The 21,310-nt window shown below is 36.5% G+C and overlaps 1 protein-coding gene across 4 annotated transcripts in view; it reads left to right on the top strand.

Annotated features, from left to right (window-relative positions):
• Window positions 1–21,310, top strand: part of ATL2 (atlastin GTPase 2) — a 56,654-nt gene that overhangs the window by 26,584 nt on the left and 8,760 nt on the right. For all 4 annotated transcript variants that reach the window (XM_019447178.2, XM_019447198.2, XM_019447188.2 and 1 more), the window contains 5 exons: window positions 13,948–14,082; window positions 15,400–15,504; window positions 18,918–18,968; window positions 19,263–19,319; window positions 20,772–20,864. In XM_019447178.2, coding sequence (XP_019302723.1) covers window positions 13,948–14,082; window positions 15,400–15,504; window positions 18,918–18,968; window positions 19,263–19,319; window positions 20,772–20,864 — 441 coding nt within the window. The remainder of the gene's footprint in view (window positions 1–13,947; window positions 14,083–15,399; window positions 15,505–18,917; window positions 18,969–19,262; window positions 19,320–20,771; window positions 20,865–21,310) is intronic.

A 21,310-nucleotide genomic window follows, 5' to 3' on the forward strand; every position in this document is an offset into this window, starting at 1 on the left:
CAGTAAATTCTTTTTGTAGGGATCTCTTTAGGCATCATCAGGAATGCCTGAGTATCAGGAATGTAATTCATATTAAATGACACTATTTTACATGTTTAGCAAATTGAGAAAGATACGGTATTTCATCCATTTAGACTTGATTATTTCCCACAGTTTTACATCTGAAATAGAGAAATGAATAGTGGCATATTTTTTTTTAAAGACTGTGCCTTTAAAGATGATATTTGAGGTTCTGACTCCTTAAGTAAGCTTGTATATGTCATATTTATGTGTGTCTGAGCTGTTCCTGCAAGTGTATTTGATTCCAAGTAGGTCACAGACCGAATGTTCAAAGGGGAAAGAAGCTTAGATCATTTGCCTAGCAATGACAGATAGGTTTCACCTCAGGTGCCATTTCTGAATCCATCTCTGATCAATTGGTAGTGGTTGTTCAGAGGAGAGTAGCAGCCCACACATGTGTCATGCATTTGCAGTTCTTTTCCTGGGGAAGTCGCTGAAGCCACGGGAAGGTTAGGAGGGCCTGAGTGAGGTTACACACCTGGTTAGTGGCTTCTAGGCTGAAATATCTTTATTAATTTTCATTGATATGCTTTCCATAGAGAATTTATGCTATAAATAATTTATTCTGTTAATTGAAAATGGCATTAAACATTGTTGAGTTTCGGGATAACACGCCTCAGCTTACACTGATTTGGTGGTGGGTCATGCTTTTCCTAAGAGAATGAAATTAAAGAAGGAGATAGTTTTGAATTTATTTCATTAACCTATCTGCCTGCAAAGGTGGGATGCTAACTGAGGGAGGTAGGAGATGAACATGACTTATATTGACTTCATATGTCCTTTTTATTGAGCTGGGTAAGGGTGTAGTTCACTAAAGGAGCTAAATACAAATTTTTTACATATGATTTAGAAATAGATGACTGTTTTCATTTTAAGTAGTTAGTAATCATAACACAAGAGCACATGAACATGAGCTCTTTTCTGTTGGATACAAACAAAAACTTCAGTAGTTCTTAAAACTAAGACTATTCTGAGATTTTTACCAAATCTTTTTTTTTTTATTTTAATTTTTTTGAGAGACAGCAGGAGCAGGAGAGGGGCAGAGAGAAAGAGAGAGAATCCAAAGCAGGTTCCAAGCTGCTAGCGCAGAGTGCAGAGTGGGGCTCCAACCCACAAACTGTGAGATCATGACCTGAGCTGAAATCAAGAGCCAGATGCTTAGCTGACTGAGCCACCCAAACATTTACCAAACATTTCTAAATTATAGGGGAAAATTCTGACTTTTAGTTCTCCTCATTCTCTTGTGAAGTAAACAGCTTTCTACACAGTTTTCTTTTTTTGAATTGCTACTTATATTTTGAAAATAGGTTGTTTAAAGTATAGGAGGAAAGAAATTAGTCTTTTGTAAACTTAAGAGGTGAACTAAACCTTTTTCTAGAATAAAATTCTCTTATGTATGTTGGAGTTAATCAATTCTGTAGTTAGACTCTAACCATGAAATATAACAGAAGGTGACTAAAATTGCTGATTTACTGGATTCATAATGTAGAAGACCTTTTGAACTTCCAAAGATATCACTTAGGACATTTACTATGAATGCCGTATATGAGAAATACCACAAAAATTCAAGTTGTTAGTGAACCTAACAATTTGTAAGTAGAATATTTATTACTTGTAAAAGTCATTCTTAAAAAGCTATAGATGAAATAATTATAAAAATTTATGTGCAGGGGCGCCTGGGTGGCTCAGTCAGTTAAGCATCCAACTTGGGCTCAGGTCATGATCTCAGGGTTCGTGAGAGTATAAGCCCCTCATCAGGGGCTTGAGATCATGACCTGAGCCGAAGTCAGACACTTCGCTGACTGAGCCACCCAGGCGCGCTAGATAAAGAAAGAGTCTGAATTGTGTACAGAGTTGCTTGTACTTTTATATCATTCTCTTTTTTTTAAATAACTTTATTATGAAGAATTTTTAACACACGTAAAAGTAGATAACAGTATAATGAATGCTCATGTATTTACAGTTATCAACTCTCAATCTCATTTCATCTATATGCCAACTCATTCTATACCTTTTATATTGTTGTGAATATGTCCAGATATATCATCTCATTTGTAAATATTTCAGTATGACGGGTTTTTTGGACCTTACAGTAATATCGTACATAAAAATAAATAGTTCCTTAAGTTAGGTATATATAAGGTTAATATATGGGATCAATTTTCCAGTTGACTCAGATATTTTAATTTTTTCATTTTTAACAGTTTGCTTAGAGTCAAGAGCCAACTAAATGAGGTACACATTGTGATTGGTTGTCTTTAAAGTGTTTCTAATTTTTTTTTTTAGGCTTCCCTCCATCTATTTTTCTTAGCAGTTTATTTGTTGAAGAAACTGACTGTTGGTCTTAGAGAGTTTCCCAGTCTGGATTTGCTGATTTTATCCCATTAGTGTAATTTTTACATGTTCCTTTGTCCTTTGAATTTGCTGTAAATTGTTACTTAAATCTAAGGACTTGATCAGACTCAGGTTTGACTTTTGGGTAAGAGCACTTCCAAGATGATGTATTGTTCCATGAGAAAGTGCAGATTATCTTTTTTTTTTTTTTAGCTTATTTATTTATATTTGATAAAGTGAGGGAGGGGCAAAGATAGATGGAGAGAGAGAATCCCAGACAGGCTCCTTGCAGTTAGTGCAGAGCCTGATGTGGGACTTATCTCACGAATTTTGAGATCATGACCTGAGCCGAAATCAGGAATCAGGTGTCCCCAGATTATCTTTGACGATAACAGTTTTTGAATCTTTACTGAATTCTAGGTATTCTGATTACTGAACATTAAATAGGTATTATTTCCCTCAGTAGTCACATTCCCCCTATGCAGTAGTGTTAGTATTGCAGCCTGATAGTTGAGGAAATGAGGTTCAAAGGAGGTGGCGAGGCTGAGATACAAACCAGGCAATTTGATTCTAAAGCCTTTATTCTTAAAATTACTATGTAAAATGATGTTTGATCCTTTACCTACACTAAACTGGTTTTTTTGTTTGTTTGTTTGTTTGTTTGTTTTTTTTGTTAGTGTTTACTTTTCACTGTTTACTTCAGAAGTTGAGATAGCCTGAGAGGAGTGCATGCTTGGTAACTTTTTTGCTGCCCACTGGTATCTATATGCTTAATGAGTAAAGAGTTTTGACTCCATTTATAACATAATTGCTAAAGACATTTTAAGAGAAATTGTAGATGATATTATTATTATTATGATTATTATTTAAAGAGCTGCTTCCAGAGATCAGGAGTAAGAACAGTTTTTAAAGATCATATGTGCTGCTACGTATAATTTGCCAAAAGCACAAATATCTCCAAATTGGCCATATGGGATATTGAACTTGATTTCACCCTTTTTTTTCCTAAGGCTAACATTGTCTGAGATGTGGGGCTTGTGAGAAATGTGTGAATGCATGAAGGAAAACTTGGTTTGTTTCATGTTCCTTTTTTAAGAAAGAAATGTATTTGGAGGATGAACGGTATTTTTAAAAGGTTCTGCCTAGGGTCATTTTATTCTGTTTTTTTTGTGTGGTATAACTTGCATATAATAATAAAGTGCATAAATCTTAGGATAGCCAGTAAATTTGTGTGTACCTATACTTTTTGTAACCACTGCCACTCAGATCAAGAAGGAGAATACTACCGGCACTCTAGAAGGCTCTCTCATTTCCCCTGCCAAGTATTACTATCTCCAATACTCAGAGACCACCACCATCCTGATCTACATCACTATAGATTAGTTTGGTCTACCCTTGAGCTTTACATAAATGTAATCATAAAGTATGCGCTCCTGTGTGTGATTTCATTGACTCAACATTGAATCTAAGAGATTTATCCATGTTATTGCATGATCCAGTAATCGTTGTTTGTTAGTGCTGAGTGGTAGGTTATTGGGTGAAGATACCGATTTATTTACTCCTTCTTTTGAAAGACATATGGGTTGTTTGTAATTTTTGTCCATTATGAATAAACCTACCATGAATATTTGTGTGCAAGTCTTGGTGACATAATCACTTATTTCTGTTGGGTATATAACCAGGAGTAGAAATGCTAGGTTCAGAAAGCCCATTTCACTGTACTAGGGACTGCCACAATTTTTTTCCAAAGTGGTTTTACCAATTTGCACTTCCTTGAGCAATGTAAGAGACTTAAATTTGTTATACATCTTATGAACAGTATTGTCAGTCTTTTTAACTTTAGCGATTCTGATAGGTATGCATTGTGTTAATTTTAGGTCATCATTGTACTCTATACAGGGTCATGCTTATAAAACTGTTACCATATTTACTGTAGAAACGTAGCTTATTCATTTAATTATTACTTTAACTGCATTCACGTTTGTGAATTTCACTCATTATATGTGAAGCAATGTATGTAACTTATGTAACAAGCTGTGGAAATTTTAAGTGTTATATTATTACTATTTTTGCCTATGCGAGAAGCCAGCCAAATTTGATCAGAATTTTAAGTCAGTAAGGAAAATAAAAATTGGTTCCCTTATTTTTATCCCTGAATGTAAGCTAAGGAGTGAGTATAGAAGTTATGTGGACTGTGGACTACCTTTTTTCCATTAGCTCACTGGCTTTCTTTTCCTCCCAGATTTTGATTTCTGCGTTGAAACTAATCTGTTCTTTCATGTGCAGGTTTAAAATTAGTGTGAGTAATTTCAGTTAGAAAAACTTCAACAAGTGTTACCAAAGCTGGAGGAAGCAGAAGCAGAGGAGTCTACAATATATTGTTCAAAGTCCTTATAGCACTGTCTTAGGAGAGGCTTTCTCGGCTGCATTCCTGAATCTATTCCCTGAAAATGTTGTGTCATTTGTAGTCTTTCAAACAGCTCTCCAGCTTTAAGCCCCAAATGTATATACTGCCTGTTTTGTATTTTCATCAAAAATATACTATGTCATCACATATGTGGACTTGAGAGAACATAAATTATTTGTTCTAACAGACCTTTTTCCATTCTGAAGTCTTTGTTCCTTTTAAGTTAAAATTTACTATTTCTAAAGTACTTGATTCTATTTAGGTCATCTATTAAAAGATATCGTAAGTAATAGATGGTTAACATAAACACTGATTACTCAAACACAGTTTTAAGACATTCAGGGAGTTAAACAGTCTTGTATAATTTAAATTTCTTTTACATTAATGGTCTCTGGTGAAGAAATACGTTTATTTATTTATTTATTTATTTATTTGAGAGAGAGAGAGAGAGAGAGAACGAGAGAGAACGAGCGAGCATGTACAAGCCAGGGCCGGGCAGCGCAGCGGGTGAGAGAGAGAGGATCCCAGACAGGTTCCATGCCCAGAGCAGAACCTAACATGGGACTCAGTCTCACAACCGGGAGACCGTGACCTGAGCCAAAATCCAAGAGTCGGATGCTTAACTGACTGAGCCACCCAGATGCCCCAAGAAATACTTTCTTAAAGTCATTAACCCCCTGCCTCCCTCCCTTATTCTCCTAGACAGTTTTACTACTTAACTCATGAGTTTTACTTCAAGAATGTTTCGTTCTCACTATTTGAAACATTTTTTTTTCTTACACATTTTTTAAAAAAGATCTAATAGGATGCATTTTCTGTAGATACTTTGGATAATGTTCACCATAATCCTTTCATGAAGAAGCAAGTTTAGGGGTGCCTGGGTGGCTCAGTTGAGTGTGTGACTTTGGCTCAGGTCACAGTCTCCTGTTTTGTGAGTTCGAGCCCTGCACCAGGCTCTCCACTGACAGTGCAGAGAGCCTGCTTGGGATTCTCTCTTGCTCCCCTTCCCCCACTTTTGCTTTCTCTCTCTCTCTCTCTCTCTCTCTCTCTCTCTCTCTCTCTCTCAAATAAACTTAAAAAAAAAAAAAAGCAAGTTTAGGAGTGCCTGGCTGGCTAAGTTGGTAGAGCATGCTACTTTTGATCTTGGGGTTGTAAGTTCGAGTCCTGCATTGGGTGTAGAGATCACTTAAAAATAAAAAAATCTTTAAAAAAAAAAAAAGCATACTTAAGCTAACATAGCGTTTATGACATATTGCACTATAGATGGATATATAGCAGAACCTCCAATGACCTTCCTTTTCCTCCTAGACTTTTGTAGTATTATTGGGTGGATTTTGTATGACTGGGAGTCTTTCTTAAGCTTGTGTACTAAATATATTTGATTTTTTCTTTTTCTTTTAACAGCTTTATTGAGATATAATTGACATACCGTATAATCTATGCACTTAAACCACACAGTTTCATGAGTTTTTAGTATATTCCCAGGGTTGTGCAACCATCGCCACAATCGATTTTAGAACACCTTTTTCCCTTCACAGTGAAAAAAATGAAACCTGTACCCTTTAGCTATCACTTCCCCTTCCACCATCCCCAAACCTTTGGTCTTAAGGAACCACCAGTCTGTTTTTTTTTTTTTACAGATTTGCCTATTCTGTGCATACATATAAATCAAATATAATATGTGGTCTTTTGGTGATTGGCTTCTTTCACTTAGCACTTTTATTTATTTATTTAAAAAAAAAATTTTTTTTTTTTAACGTTTATTTATTTTTGAGACAGAGAGAGACAGAGCATGAACGGGGAAGGGTCCGAGAGAGGGAGACACAGAATCCGAAACAGGCTCCAGGCTCTGAGCTGTCAGCACAGAGCCCGATGCGGGGCTTGAACTCACGAACTGTGAGATCGTGACCTGAGCTGAAGTCGGACGCTTAACCGACTGAGCCACCCAGGCGCCCCTCACTTAGCACTTTTAAAGGTTTGTGTTGTAGCATTATCATGTTTCATTCCTTTTTAAGACCTGATAATCTGTTGTATAGATATACCACATTTTATCAGTTAATGGATATTTGGGTTTTCCACCATTTGGCTTACAATGCTATAATTATATGAATATATACTAATATATAATATTTCACTAATTATAATACATTAGTATATAATCATGTTAATGAAATGAGATAAGGATCTAGCTTCAGTTCTCTTATATCTGCTTATCCAGTTGTCCCAGCATTTGTTGGAAAGATTATTCTTTCTCCATTGAATGGTCTTGGCACTTTTGTTGAAAATTAGTTGATCAAACTAATTTCTGGACTCTCAATTTTATTTTTGGGCTCTCAGTTTTATTTCATTGGTCTATATAGGTCTGTTCTTATGCCAGTACCATACTGTCTTGATTACTGTTGCTCTGTAGTAAGTTTGTAGTAAGTTTGTCTATTCTTGGCCCCTTGCAATTCCGTATGAATTTTAGATTTAGCCTGTCAGTTTCTATGGGAGGTTAGCTGGGATTGTTGGTGATTGGGTTGAACATGAAAGATCAACTTGAGGAGTATTGCCATCTTAAGTGTTCCAGTTCATGAACATGGGATGTTTTTCCCTTTATTTAGATCTTTATAGTTTGCAGAGTATGTGTTACTTCTTTTGTTAAATTTATTCCTTTTTTGATGCTTTTACATTTGGAATTGTTTTCTTAATTTCATTTTCAAGATCATTCATTGCAAGCTTATAGAAATACAGTTGATTTCTTTTATGTTGATCTTGTATCCTGCAACTTTGCTCAATTCCTGCATTAGTTCTGATAGTTTTTTAGTGTATTCTTTAGAGTTTTCTGTATACTAGATCATGTCACCTGTAAATACAGTTTTAGTTTTTCCTTTCCAATCTAAGTACCTCTACTCTCTCTTTGAAGTACCTCTGGCTAACTGTCCTGGTTAGAACCTCCAGTACAATGTTGAGTACAAGTGGTAAGACATCCTTACTCTTTTCTTAATCTTCAGGGAGGAAGCAGTGAGGTTCTCACCATTATGTATGACTTCAGCTGTAGGAGTTTTTTTGAAGTTCCTGTTTATTCGTAGTCTGTTGGGAGGTTTTTTGTTTGCTTGCTTTTGTTTCTTGTTTTGTTTTTTTTTTTTTTTTTTTTTTTATCATGAACGGATGTTGGATTTTGTCAAATGCTTCTTATGTATCTATTGATGAACATGTGATTTTTCTTAGCTTCTTGATATGATTGATTATATTGTTAATGTTTTAAATATCGAGTCCATCTTGCATCCCATGGAATAAGTCCCATTTAGCTGTGGTGATAATTCTTTAATAAATGTTGTTAGATTTAACTAGCTAATGTTTTGTTGAATATTTTTACATATGTGTTCATGGGATATATGGATCTGTAGTTTTCCTTTCTTTTAATGTCCCAGAACTTTTTTACCTTCCCAAACTGAATCTCTGTACCCATGAAACTCCCATTTTTTCCCCTCCCCTTCCATGGACCATTTTCTTCTGTCTCCATGAGTTTAGCTACTCGAGGTACTGCATATGAGTAGAATCATAAGGTATTTGTTATTTTGCGGCTAGCTTACTTTACTTAGCATAATGTCTTCAAAGTCAAGGACATCTTTTAACTAAGTTTTTAAAATTCTTAGGACGTACCTAGGTTAATAGACTTGTCCTTTGTCTGAGCTTGTGACTTGGGTCAGTCATAATGTTATCTATTTGTGTAGCCCTAAAGGGAGGAATTGGACATGGGGGTAGGTAAGATGTGAGACAGTTTTAAACTGTTTTAAGACTCTAATGCTTCTTAATTTGTTCTAGAACTTGCGGAGTATTCTTACATATTTTAAGTGAAAACACTAAATGATGCTTGGTGGTCAGAATGTGTATATTTTTCTATCCACTTATTTGGGTGTTATTAATAACCTACCTCCTAAATGAGGTAGATTTATAAGATTAAGATTTTCTTTTTTTTTAATTTAAATCCAAGTTAGTTAACATGTAGTATAGTAATGGTTTCTGGAGTAGGATTTAGTGATTCATCACTTACATACAACACCCAGTGCTTATCTCAACAAGTGCCCTCCTTAATGCCCATCCCACATTTAACCCATCCCTCCACCCAACACCTCTCCGGCAACACTCAGTTTGTTCCCTGTATTTAAGAGTCTCATATGGTTTGCCTCCTTCTCTGTTTTTTTTTTTTCAACGTTTTTTTTTTTTTTTTTTTATATTTTTATTTTTGGGACAGAGAGAGACAGAGCATGAACGGGGGAGGGGCAGAGAGAGAGGGAGACACAGAATCGGAAACAGGCTCCAGGCTCTGAGCCATCAGCCCAGAGCCCGACGCGGGGCTCGAACTCACGGACCGCGAGATCATGACCTGGCTGAAGTTGGACGCTTAACCGACTGCGCCATCCAGGCGCCCCCCTCCTTCTCTGTTTTTATCTCATTTATGCTTCCCTTCCCCTATATTCATGTTTTGTTTCTTAAATTCCACATATGAGTGAAATCATATATTTGTCTTTCTCTGACTTGTTTCGCTTAGCATAATACACGCTAGTTCCATCCATGTTGTTGCAAATGGAAGATTGCATTCTTTTAAAAAAAATTTTTTTAACATGTATTTATTTCTGAGAGACAGAGACAGAGCACGAGACGGGGACGGGCAGAGAGAGAGAGAGAGAGACAGAGACACACACAGAATCTGAAGCAGCCTCCAGACTCTGAACTATCAGCACAGAGCCTAATGTGGGGCTCGAACCCAGGAACCGTAAGATCATGCTCTGAGCTGAAAACAGATGCTCAACTGACTGAGCCACCCAGGCTCCCCTTCATTCTTTTTGATCGCCGAGTAATATTCGCCATTGAATATCATACCACATCTTCTTTATCCATTCATCAGTCGATGGACATTTGGGTTCTTTCCATAATTTGGCTATTGTCGATAGCGCTGCTGTAATCATGGGGGCGGGGCACATACCCCTTCCAATCAGCATTTTTTTATCCTTTGGATAAAGTTTACCTAGCTGTTGTTTCACTTTGTTACCAAGGAATGTTATCTTTCCTATGGTGAAGTAAGAATTTGTGTCTTACTATTTAGAGTAGGTAGGGGTTCTTATGTTGATAATTACATTGGTAAGTCTTTTTGGCAAGGGCTTATGTTTATTTGTGGTATTTGAAGTTTGGGTGTTTTCAGATTACTTTTTACCATTGAGGTTTATTCTAAAAGATCTTCCCTTTTAATTTTACTGGAGGACTGATTATTTTTGGAATTTTGAGTTTTAAGGCTTTTTTTTTTTTTGCCTCCACAGTACTAAATGGTACCAGATTACTATTTTTCAAGTTCTTAGATTTGTTTTTAGTAATTTACAACAAATAGTATCAGTGAGTCTGCTTCTAGAATTAACTAGAATGCTCCTGGAGGGGCAGGAATGTTTGTTATCATGCACTGCTGTATCCCTAGAACCTAGAACAGTAGCTGCACATGGTAGGGTGTTCAGTGAATACTTGAGTGAATGTATGAACACATTTTATGTAAGTTATCAGTATTTAGTATGATACAGAGATAGACTTCTTAACTTCAGGTTTAAAAATAGCAAAACTTATTAGTCTGGATTAGCTAGCTCTCTGATTTGCCTTTTCTTTCATCCTTTTATTGACTGATCAGATCAGTTACAGGGTAAACTAAAAAAAGATGATAATAGATTTTTTTTTTTATGAGACACTAATTTTTTTTTTTGAGACACCAGTTTTTTTTGTTTTTTCGTTTTTTTGTTTTTTAAGTTTAGGTTTGAGAGAGAGTGAGCACACGTGAGTGGTAAGGGGCAGAAAGAAAGGGAGAGAGAGAGGCGGGGAATCCCAAGCAGGCTCTGTGCCGACAGTGTAGAGCCCATCAGGGGGGCTTGAACTCACCAACCATGAGATCATGACCTGAGCTGAAATCAAGAGTTGGATGCTTAACTGACTGAGCCACCCAGGCACCCCTGAGACACCGATTCTTTTTAACGTTTTAGAGAGGGTCAGATTAACAAACGTGTTAGCCTATGATTTCAATCATCTCTACTTCTTAAAGTTTATTTTTACGGTCTTGTCTGTGTAATTATTTTGAAGAATAGTAAAAGGGATATTTCTTCCATATTTCTTACTTATGCTCAAAAAGGAACACATTGAAGCTTAATAACTAAAATTTCTTATGTATTCATTTATTGAATAATGTTTCTTTTTGAGAGAGCAAGTGCAGTGCATGAGCAGGGGTGAGACAGAGAGAGAGGGAGACACAGAATCTGAAGCAGGTTCCAGGCTCTGAGCTGTCAGCACAGAGCCCAGTGAGGGGCCCGAACTCATGAACCGTGAGTGAGATCATGACCTGAGCTGAAGTCAGACGCTTAACTGACTGAGCCACCCAGGTGCCCCTAAAAAAATTTTTTTTAACATTTTATTTATTTTTGAGAGAGAGCGTGTGTGTGCATACAAGCAGGGGAGGGGCAGAGTGGGGGACAGAGGATCTGAAGCAGGCTCCACATTGACAGTATTGAGTCCAGTGCGGGGTTTGAACTACCAACCACAAGATCGTGATCTGAGCCAAAGTCAGACACTCATCCAACTGAGCTACCCAGGCACCCCTTGAACAAATATTTTGAGTGCCTGCTACAAGCCAGTAATTGTCACGGAAATGTGGTTCTATGTTTTGAGGAAAAAAACAGACAAAACTTCCTTCTTCATGGAACTTATTTATCTTATTTCTCTATATCCTATATGAGAATATAAGTAAAATGTAGAATGAAAACAGATGTCTCTAACAGGGTAGATTCTTTTAAGTTATTTACGTAGGTTGGACCTTTTAAAAATAATCAGTTTGTTTAGTGCCACTTCAACATTGTTAGTGGAATGAGAATCCACATGTGAGAGCCAAAAATGGGCTGAGATACTTTGGTAGGAGCAGTTTGGTAAACAGGTGGAATTTATAGCCTGTGCTCTTAAGACTCACACAAGAAGTGCAGTGTAAAGCTGTGTAAAGATAACCATCTGTAGTTATAATATTCTTTAAGAGTTCAGAAAAGTTGGGAGTTTCTTGAATTGCTGGCTCAGTTCAAGCAGAGAACAGGTAGAAAAGATAGAGCTATACTAAACAACTTAAATATTTGGGAATAGCGACCTTTTTGGTATGGTAGCAACAGGAATTATGTGTGTGTGTTAGGGGGACTATCGGGAATATTGGGAGCAGAGATAGGAAAAGTAAAGGTTGGTTATGTTCAACAGATCTCCAGATAGTTCTATAGGTAAATGAAGAACTACAGATGGCTTTTTTTTAGGACAGTAGCATGATTCCATCGCTTGTTGGGAAAATTAAATGACTACGGAAGAATGCGTTGGAGAATACAGCATGGAGGTGTAAGAAAATCTATTTGGAGCATCCAAAATATAGTCCAGGGGCACAGCCCCCACTGGGCTTGTTTAGGGGGTACCGTTAATCTTCTAATCCCCGTGAAGAGTCCCTTCTGAAGCACAGGTCCTTAGTATATAGTGTGGAGTTGTGCTATGAGGCAGCCTTGTCACCAACAGAGAGATGAGGGCCTTACGTCGAAGGTTCTGAAAGGTGAAGAAGAGAATTTTGTGATTGATAAAGTTGGTAACCTACTGGGGATGGGAGTTTTGTGGAATAATTACAGATGGTTGGAAGTTTAAGGCTGATCTTCACATTAGGTGGTGGCCTGGACAACACTTTTTTTCCCCAACCTTATCTGTTTTTCATAAATTTCTACATCCCTCGTTGGGCCTACCTTAAACATCTTTACTCCTAATTTGAGTTGTTTTTGTTATTTGTTTTGAACTATGTATCTAAGCTTATCAGAAGTATTTCTGAAACAAAGGAATTTTTCCTATGGGGTACTTTGAGTAAAGGTTGTATGGGCTTTAAGTATGCAAAAGTATAGAGGTCTTGATATCTGTCAAAGGTACTCATGTATTATGTCCAAGATATACTTTTCCAGATAAATTATCTTACAAGTATTTTAATTTTCATATTATTTCACAATTTTTAATTAGAACCATTTGGCCCTGTGATTTTATTTAATTTAGTTTAATTTATGTTTTTTTAAGTGTTTGAGAGCGAGCGAGTGTGAGCAGGGGAGGGGCAGAGAGAGAGAGAGAGAGAGAGAGAGAGAGAATCCCAAGCAAACTTGGGGCTTGGCTTGATCCCACAAACTGTGAGATCATGCATGACCTGAGCCCAAATCAAGAGTTGACGCTTAACAACCAACTGAGCCACCCAGGCGCCCCTAGTCCTGTGATTTTAGTTAAAACATTTTATTATGGGGAAAATTTTAAACATATCCAAAGATAGAATAACATCATGAATCCCACTGGATGTGTCAACATTTTGCTGATCTTCTTTCATCTGTATTCCTCTCTGTGCTTTTAGTTTTTTGCTGCAATATTTTAAAGCAAATATGAAGCGTATTTTTCATCATAAACTTGAGTTTTTAAAAGATAAGAACTATGTTATTGTTAGTATTACCCACAATACTGTTATCATGCCAAACAATCATTTTTACTCTGAGTTAGCACCGCCTAGTAAAATAGCATGAGTTCAGATTTCCCTTTTGGTTTTGAAAAAGACTTTTTTTTTTTCTTACAATTGTTTGAATCAGGTCCAAGCAAGTCTTGTGGTTATTTTTAAAGTAGATATTTTTTAAAGAGAAAAATTAAGGCAGTGTGAAAAGCATTTTTAGTATAAGCTATTCTAAGAGAGCAGTGCTTTTTTGACAGCCATTCTCTCTGGAATTGAGTTGTGCTTATCTGTACAAGAAGATGTCACAATAGCTGGCATCTATTTTTTATGCTTTTTAAACATAGGAAATTTTCAAAATGGGAACAAGTGGGTGTGGCCTCACTTATATAGAAATCTAGATAGCAAAAATCTGAGATTTGAGAAGGTTCGGGTTTGTAGGAGACCACATCTCTAAGACAAAGCACCTCAGGTGGGATTTGGGATTGCTCTCGTAACTTTTTGTGTAATGTTACCGTGTATCTTATCTTGCTGGACTTACTTACCTGCCTTGGCTCATCTATAAAATAAACAATGGGTGATTTCTTACACTTCTCCTCAGTTCTTTATTTTTTGTGTTTTATTTTACATTTATGCTTGACTTTAACAGGATTCTCAAAGTTGGATTGGTGGAAACAATGAACCGTTGACTGGCTTTACATGGCGAGGTGGTTGTGAAAGAGAAACAACAGGCATACAAGTCTGGAATGAAGTATTTGTGATTGACAGACCTAATGGAACAAAAGTAAAATTCTGTTTATATTTTTTACTGTTTTTTTTTCCTTCCATATTCTTTTTTGAACTGTTTTCTCATACTAAAGATCAAAACAACACAGAGCTATTAATGTCTGATAACTTTAACATAACATATATGGATTATGTCAAAATGTGTGAGATGTAGCGTACTTTTCTTGACTTAATTGCTGATTTTGACATTATTTCATTTTATTTTCTTATATATTTTTTTATTTGTCTCTTTGGGTCTTGTTTGGTTTCGTTTCAAGTTTTTATTTAAATTCTAGTTAGTTAACATATAGTATAATACTGGTTTCAGGAGTAGAATTCAGTGATTCCTCACTTACATACAACACCCAGTGCTCATCACAAGTGCTCTCCTTTTTTTCCCTTAGTTTTAAGTTTATTTATTTGTTTTGAGAGAGAGAGAGAGAGAGAGAGAGAGAAGGGGAGGGGCAGAGAGAGAGAGAGAGAGAGAGTAGGGGAGGGGGAGAGAGAGAGAGAGAGAGAGAGAGAGAGAGAGAGAATCCCAAGCAGGCTCTGTCTGTCAGTGTGGAGCCTAATGTGGGGCTTAAACTCATGAACTGTAAGATCATGACCTGAGCTGAAACTGAGAATTGGATGCTTAACCAACTGAGCCACCCAGGTGCCCCAGCCCTCCTTTTTTTTTAAAAAATTTTATTTGGTTTTAGTTTGTTTTTATTTTTGTGAGAGAACATAAGCAGGGGAGGGGGAGAGAGGGAGGGGGACAGAAGATCCAAAGTGGGCTCTGTGCTAACAGTAGTGAGCCTGATGTCGGGCTCAAACTCATGAACCGGCTTATGACATGAGCCAAAGTTAGATGCTCAACTGACTGAGCCACCCAGGCACTCCAACAAGTGCCCTCAATACCCATCACCCGTTTAGCCCATCCCCCTGCCCACCTCCCTTCCATCAACCCTCAGTTTGTTCTCTATGGTTAAGAATCTCTTATAGTTTGCCTCCCTCTCTTCTTCCCCCCTTCTTCTATGTTCCTTTCTTCTGTTTAAGTTCCACATATGAGTGAAATCATAAGTTAGTTGTCTTTCTCTTTTTTTGCTTAGCATAATACACTGTAGCTCCATCCACATCATTGCAAATGGCAAGATTTCATTCTTTTTGATGGCTGAGTAATATTCTAGTGTGTACACACATCTTTATTCATCAGTTGATGGATATTTGGGTTCTTTCTATAGTTCGGCTATTGCTGATAATACTGCTATAAACGACATTTATCATTTTAAATTTGGTTTTAATAGTCATTACTGATGAGTGTTTTACTTAGTATTTTAAACTTTTAAATTCCTAGGTGGCTGTGCTGCTAATGGATACCCAGGGTGCCTTTGATAGCCAGTCAACTATCAAAGACTGCGCAACGGTATTCGCTCTGAGCACCATGACTAGCTCGGTCCAGGTGAGACATGAAGTGCTGTGCTATGATTGGGTCAGATAGTCCTAATACCTTTGCTTTTTCTCAAAATGCCTTTTCATTGGAGAAAAAAAGATTAAAAAATTTTTTTTTAAATAAACATTAAAAAATGTTTTTGAGAGAGAGAGACAGAGTGTGAGCGGGGGAGGGGCAGGGAGAGAGGGAGGAGGACACAGTTTGAAGCAGGCTCCAGGCTCTGAGCTGTCTGCATAGAGCCCGATGTGGGACTCAAACTCACAAACCATAAGATCATTACCTGAGCCGAAGTCGGCTGCTTAATCAGGTGCCCCCCCCCCCCCCCCCCCCCCGAGAAAAAAGGGTTAAAGTCAGAGTTATTTACATTTCTCATTGGTCGTGTACATTTCACGCTTACTGTTCTGGCTCACAATGTGAAATTTCATACTTTGGTTATGTAGGAAGTAATAAACCAAGATCCAGGCCCTTTGGTTTTTCATCATAGCATCTATGCCTTTTTTTTTTTTTTTAAAGGAAAAGCTATTGCATGTTATTTTTAATTGAATTCAGTCATGTGGTTCCCAGATACAGTAAGGTGTACAACATGTCTTTTATATTTTGGCTAACCAACTAAAAAAAAAAAACCCAAGTAATTAAACTTAGTTTTTTTCTTAACATGTATGACAACTAGTACTTGATTATTTGAACTAATGGTGATAGAGGCATAAGAATTAATTCATATTTAACTTAGGAAATGTATGTGATGTTTCTCTGATACACTAAGGACTTATAGGACCCGTTTAATTTAGAAAGGGGTAATAAAATCCCTTCTGGTTTTCACTTACTCTATATTCTAATTGTGTTTGGTATTGTATCAAGTTCTTGCCTCTTCAAGCTAGGCCATCTCTTTTCTGTATAATTTAGACTGATGGACTGAATTAAACCACCACATGTCATTTTGTATCTCTTTATTGTCTCTTTGTGAGATCATCTGTGGTCGATGCTTCTCTGACTGAAAAATGAATTATTGAGTAAGGTGGTTAGCCCTAGCTGGTGATGATGTATCCAGAAGTGTATATGCAAATATTAGAAATATGTGCTCCTTCTGAGATAACAGAGGTTTCTTACTGATGGTAGATCATAAGTGATTCTGTCACAGTGTCTTGGAATTTTTGTAATGCTTTCTGGTTTTCTTTTCTGGTAATATTCAGAACATATGTCTGGTCTCTGTAAGTTCCCATTTCCTTCCTTCTTCAATTTGAAATAGCTGTCAGAATGGAAGGGAATTTGGGATGTTATTCTGATATAAAAAAGGAGTACTTTTCAGCTTGGCTTCTGTTTATTATAGGGCTGGGAGCTCTCTTACTACCAATTAAATGATACTTTGGGGGGAGCCCTTAGAGTATCTTTTCTCCATTTTGTTCTACTTTTTTTCTTTTTTTTCTTTTTTAATCCTACGAGGTGGCACAACTGCCATTTCCTTGAGGCAGGCAGAAGCCAATCTTTGTGCCCCTCGAATTAGCTGGCTCTGTAGCTTACCTTAAAATATTATATAAGGGAATTCTCTGTTCTGAAGCTTGTACCTTGGTGTTCTCTTGTTTATATATTCAACCTGATGATAGTAGGAGGCCTGGTTTTGGATAACCACTTAGAGCCACTCAGCCACTTTCTTATCTGTAAAATGAGGATTTTATCCATCTTAGCTGTGATTGTTGTGTGGAGGTAGAAATAAGATCTAAATGAGATAATGCATAAGAAAGTGCTTTGTAAACAATAAATAACAAAGGTTAAAATTATTTTTATTATTGTTTTCTTCCTCTTTGAGACTACATTTCTTTTCCTTACATAAGTTATCTGGTTGATAAATAAATGACAAATCCTCTTGTCCTTTATTCTTTCAACAAATGATTATTGAGCATCTATTAAGAGTCCATGTGCTAAGTACTAATGATCTAAGGTAAACAGATCCTCTTTTCTCTTTGCTGTTTGCAACCTGGCCTTGACAATGAAAGTATCTCAACCTGTTTTCTAAAAGCTAAGGCCCTATGGGTAAGAATAGGTTGGTCATGTTTTTAGATTGTAAGTTTGGCTCCAGTATAATCATCTCAGTCATTAATTACTTTTTAAGTACCATGTTTGGAGTTAGTCAGCTAAGAATGTCATTTTAGGTTTGCTGGCCTATTTTGGCTGTTTATATTCTTGACCTCTGAGTGATTCAGCTAGATTATCACTCATTTGCCCTTAGAACAAATTGTTCTGTCTTTGGAGTAACCCTGTTTTCTTAGACATAAGTTGTCTTTCAGCAGAGGTGACATCTGTGGACACCCGCTTTTCTCCTGTGATGACCTATGTCACTTTTTAACCTGACTCAGAAGGATTGGACCTTTTTTTCAAATACAGTCTTTTCTCCAGTTTCCCTTCCTTGACACTACTTATACCTTCAGCTCTGGGCTCTGTGCCTTGGAGAGCCTCCTAAAAAATTCTAGAAAGGGAAAGAGTGCCACCTACTGTTATTTGTTCAGCTACTACAGGCTGGTAAAATTTTCATTTTTTAAGTTATTTAGACAAACGATTTACTTAAAGTAAAAAAAAAAAAAAGAGCCATATTAGAGTTTGTGGTAGTTGAGACACCCACCAAATAACTATGAACTACTTATGTAAGCTATAAACTATATATATATATAAACTATATGTAAATATAATATATAAATACGTGAATATATAAATGAATACATGAATATATAAATATATAAACAAATATAAACTACATATAAACTATAAAATACACTCACTCACTCACACTATGATTATACCAGGGAGGAAAATATCTTTGTAGAATTATGCCCCTCATATTCATTGACTTAGAAAAATAATTGTGGGGGGCGTCTGGGTGGCTCAGTCAGTTGGGTGGCCAGTTTTGGCTCAGGTCATGATCTCACGGTTCATGAGTTCGAGCCCCGCGTCAGGCTCTGTGCTGTCAGCATGGAGCCTACTTTGGATCCTCTGTCTACCTCTCCTCTCTGCACCTCCCCTGCTCATGCTCTCTCTCTCTCAAAAATAAAAAACATTAAAAAAAAAAAAAAAAGAATTGTGAAAGCAATCTTCACTCTATTAAAAAAATGATTGTTATAACATTAAAGAAACTGAAAAGGAGGAAAAAAAACCTTATTACGTGACATACTTTTAAAAATGTCTGCCACTTTCTAGGTCCCTTATGTGTGTATTCATGATTTTTACCTAATTTCCTACCGCTGCTTCCCCCTTAATGTTTATCCTGTTAGGAAAAAAAGAGAAAATCCTTTTCATGTGCCACTGGTTAAGCTAATGGCTAAATGATTCATTTGTGCTAAGGTTATAAAATAACCTCCATTTCTGCAAGTAAAGTTAGAAACAGCTGGGTATTAAAAAAAAAAAAGAATAAAAAGATTATTTTGTTTTAACAGGTATATAATTTGTCTCAGAATATTCAAGAAGATGATCTTCAACACTTGCAAGTATGTATTTCTCAAAGAATGTGTGCCAAAGAATTGAAAATATAATTCGTGTTTAATCGTGACTTTCCATCTGGAAGCCCATTTTAGTATAAGAAGATTGAATATTATATGAGTTTAAATTGACGTATGACTTCTTAACTAGAAGAAATTTTAATGTATGCCCAGTCTGTTAGAAAATTAAGTGCTTAACTTTCAAATGATTTTAAAGGCTCTGATGTCTGATACAGAAAGGCTTTACAGATACCTTCTTTCAATCTCTTTGGGGGCGTTATTTTAAATAATTTGCTTTAATAGTTATTTACAGAGTACGGCAGACTTGCGATGGAAGAAATCTACCAGAAACCATTTCAGGTAAATAAGCATTTTATCCTTTGTAAAAACTTACCTATAAATAGCTATCAAGCCACCTGTCTTTTAAGTCTGAAGATACTTAAAAGGTAAGAGGATATTACAAAAAATTCATTTTTAGCAGCAGATTCAGTGGAGTTGAAACTAATGTCATTACCACCTGATCAGCAGTAGGCTCACAGAATAGGAAATAGAACTAATGAATATAGTTTGATCCTTAATACTTAGATTAAATGGTTAGTGTTTCCTCTTAGAGATTATTTAATTCCTAAACTTTAGACAGTCATGTAAATTTCTTTTATACATGGTAAACTATTACAGAATAATATTACTGGTTTTTTTTTTGGTTTTTGTTTTTTGTGGTATATTACAAGTTGAGGTTAGTCCTGTTATTCTTTATTTTGGTTTCATGTAGAAAAGTTCCAGAATTTATTAGACCTGTCCCCTCCCTCCACCTCTTCAATCTCCATATGTTTTTTATTCCTTTAAAATGTCAGGTACGGAGTATTAAGTCAGAAATTAACCTAGGTGGCGTTATTTGAGAAGCATATGTTATGCTTGCTTCTGTGGAGTCCTGTCATGACAGAGATTTAAAAAAACAAAAACAAAAACAAAGTTAATTTCAGATAGTTTCTTTTTTGAAGTAAGTGTAATTTATAAGTTGACGTTTAGTACTATTTAGTCGGTTGTGTTATAGGAGGTGGGAATGACTCCACCCTGTTTGCTCATCAGTCTCTGAAATTCTTTCTGTGTGACAGCATTGCTGGTGATTCTCAAGTGTTGGTGGGTTTACATTGATTCTGCCTCAGTCTTGTCTGGCTCAAGTGATCACTTTTATGAAATATCTGGGCAGCTTATGGCTTTTTTGTGTATATGGATACATATACTCCATTTGGCCTATATCAGTTTTTTTTGACCTGGGATAATTTTGCTAATGTCTGGAGACATTTCTGGTTGTCACAGTTTTTGAAGGGAGGTTAATGCTACTGGCATAGTGCGTGAAGGCCAGAAATGCTGTTCAGCATCCAGCCACGCACAACTAAAAACTGGTCCAAATACTTAGGGGCTGAGATTGAGAATCCTAAGCACATGTGAGTAAAAAATTTAGTCTAAAATTAGATTAGTTGGTCTTTTAGTTATACAACCTTGATTTAAAATTATGATCTGTATGCCCTGTTAGGCCTTTTGTTCATTTTTTAAGACCCTGTATTATTGCTTGTGGTGGCTCTTTCTTTACATACCATGAAGTTCTCAGATGGAGGCAGTTGCTTGGTATAGGGGCTGGGAGTGTTGTTGACTGAGGGAAGCCCTTGCTATCACTATGAGCAGTATTAACCATTTGGTTACTATAACTTTTGATAAGGAATTCTTAGGGGAGTGATTGTTAAATTGTTAAAGTAGTGATTTTCTTGTAAAATCTTGTAAGAAATGATTTCCACTGTTTTCTTTCTATAGACATTAATGTTTTTGATTCGAGATTGGAGTTATCCTTATGAACATTCATATGGTTTGGAAGGTGGAAAACAATTCCTTGAAAAGAGATTGCAGGTAAGCCCCCATTTCCCAGTGAGGAGAGCATAAGCACCCAGCCAGATGAAGGAGCGGGCTGTCTGGACTACGGCTTAGACTTCCAGTCTCTCAATGTCTTTGGCATAAGTCGTGTGTCCCAGGTTAGCCCAGGTGGCTCCATACAGAATGGATGAAAAGTAAATTGGTCGTATTTCTGCCAAAGAGGCCAATGCCCTTGGATAGAAATTAAGGAACAAGTATTTCTCTTTAGAACCAACTGTAAATCAGTACTCAAAATATAAAAATTTGAAGGAGACTAACTTTTTGAATTTACTTAGATTGCATGTGTGTCTCTTTCTGGCCCAGCTGAGCTTCTGAACATTTGGGACAGCCTGGATAATATAGTATGCATATATTGAACACAGATGATGTGAGACCCTCTCTCCAAAGAGATGTCACTATCCTAGATTGACAGCATATAGAGC

Source organism: Panthera pardus, unplaced genomic scaffold (genome assembly GCF_024362965.1).
Source record: "Panthera pardus isolate Hobbes unplaced genomic scaffold, ASM2436296v1 HiC_scaffold_26, whole genome shotgun sequence".
Classification (NCBI taxonomy): Eukaryota; Metazoa; Chordata; class Mammalia; order Carnivora; family Felidae; genus Panthera; species Panthera pardus.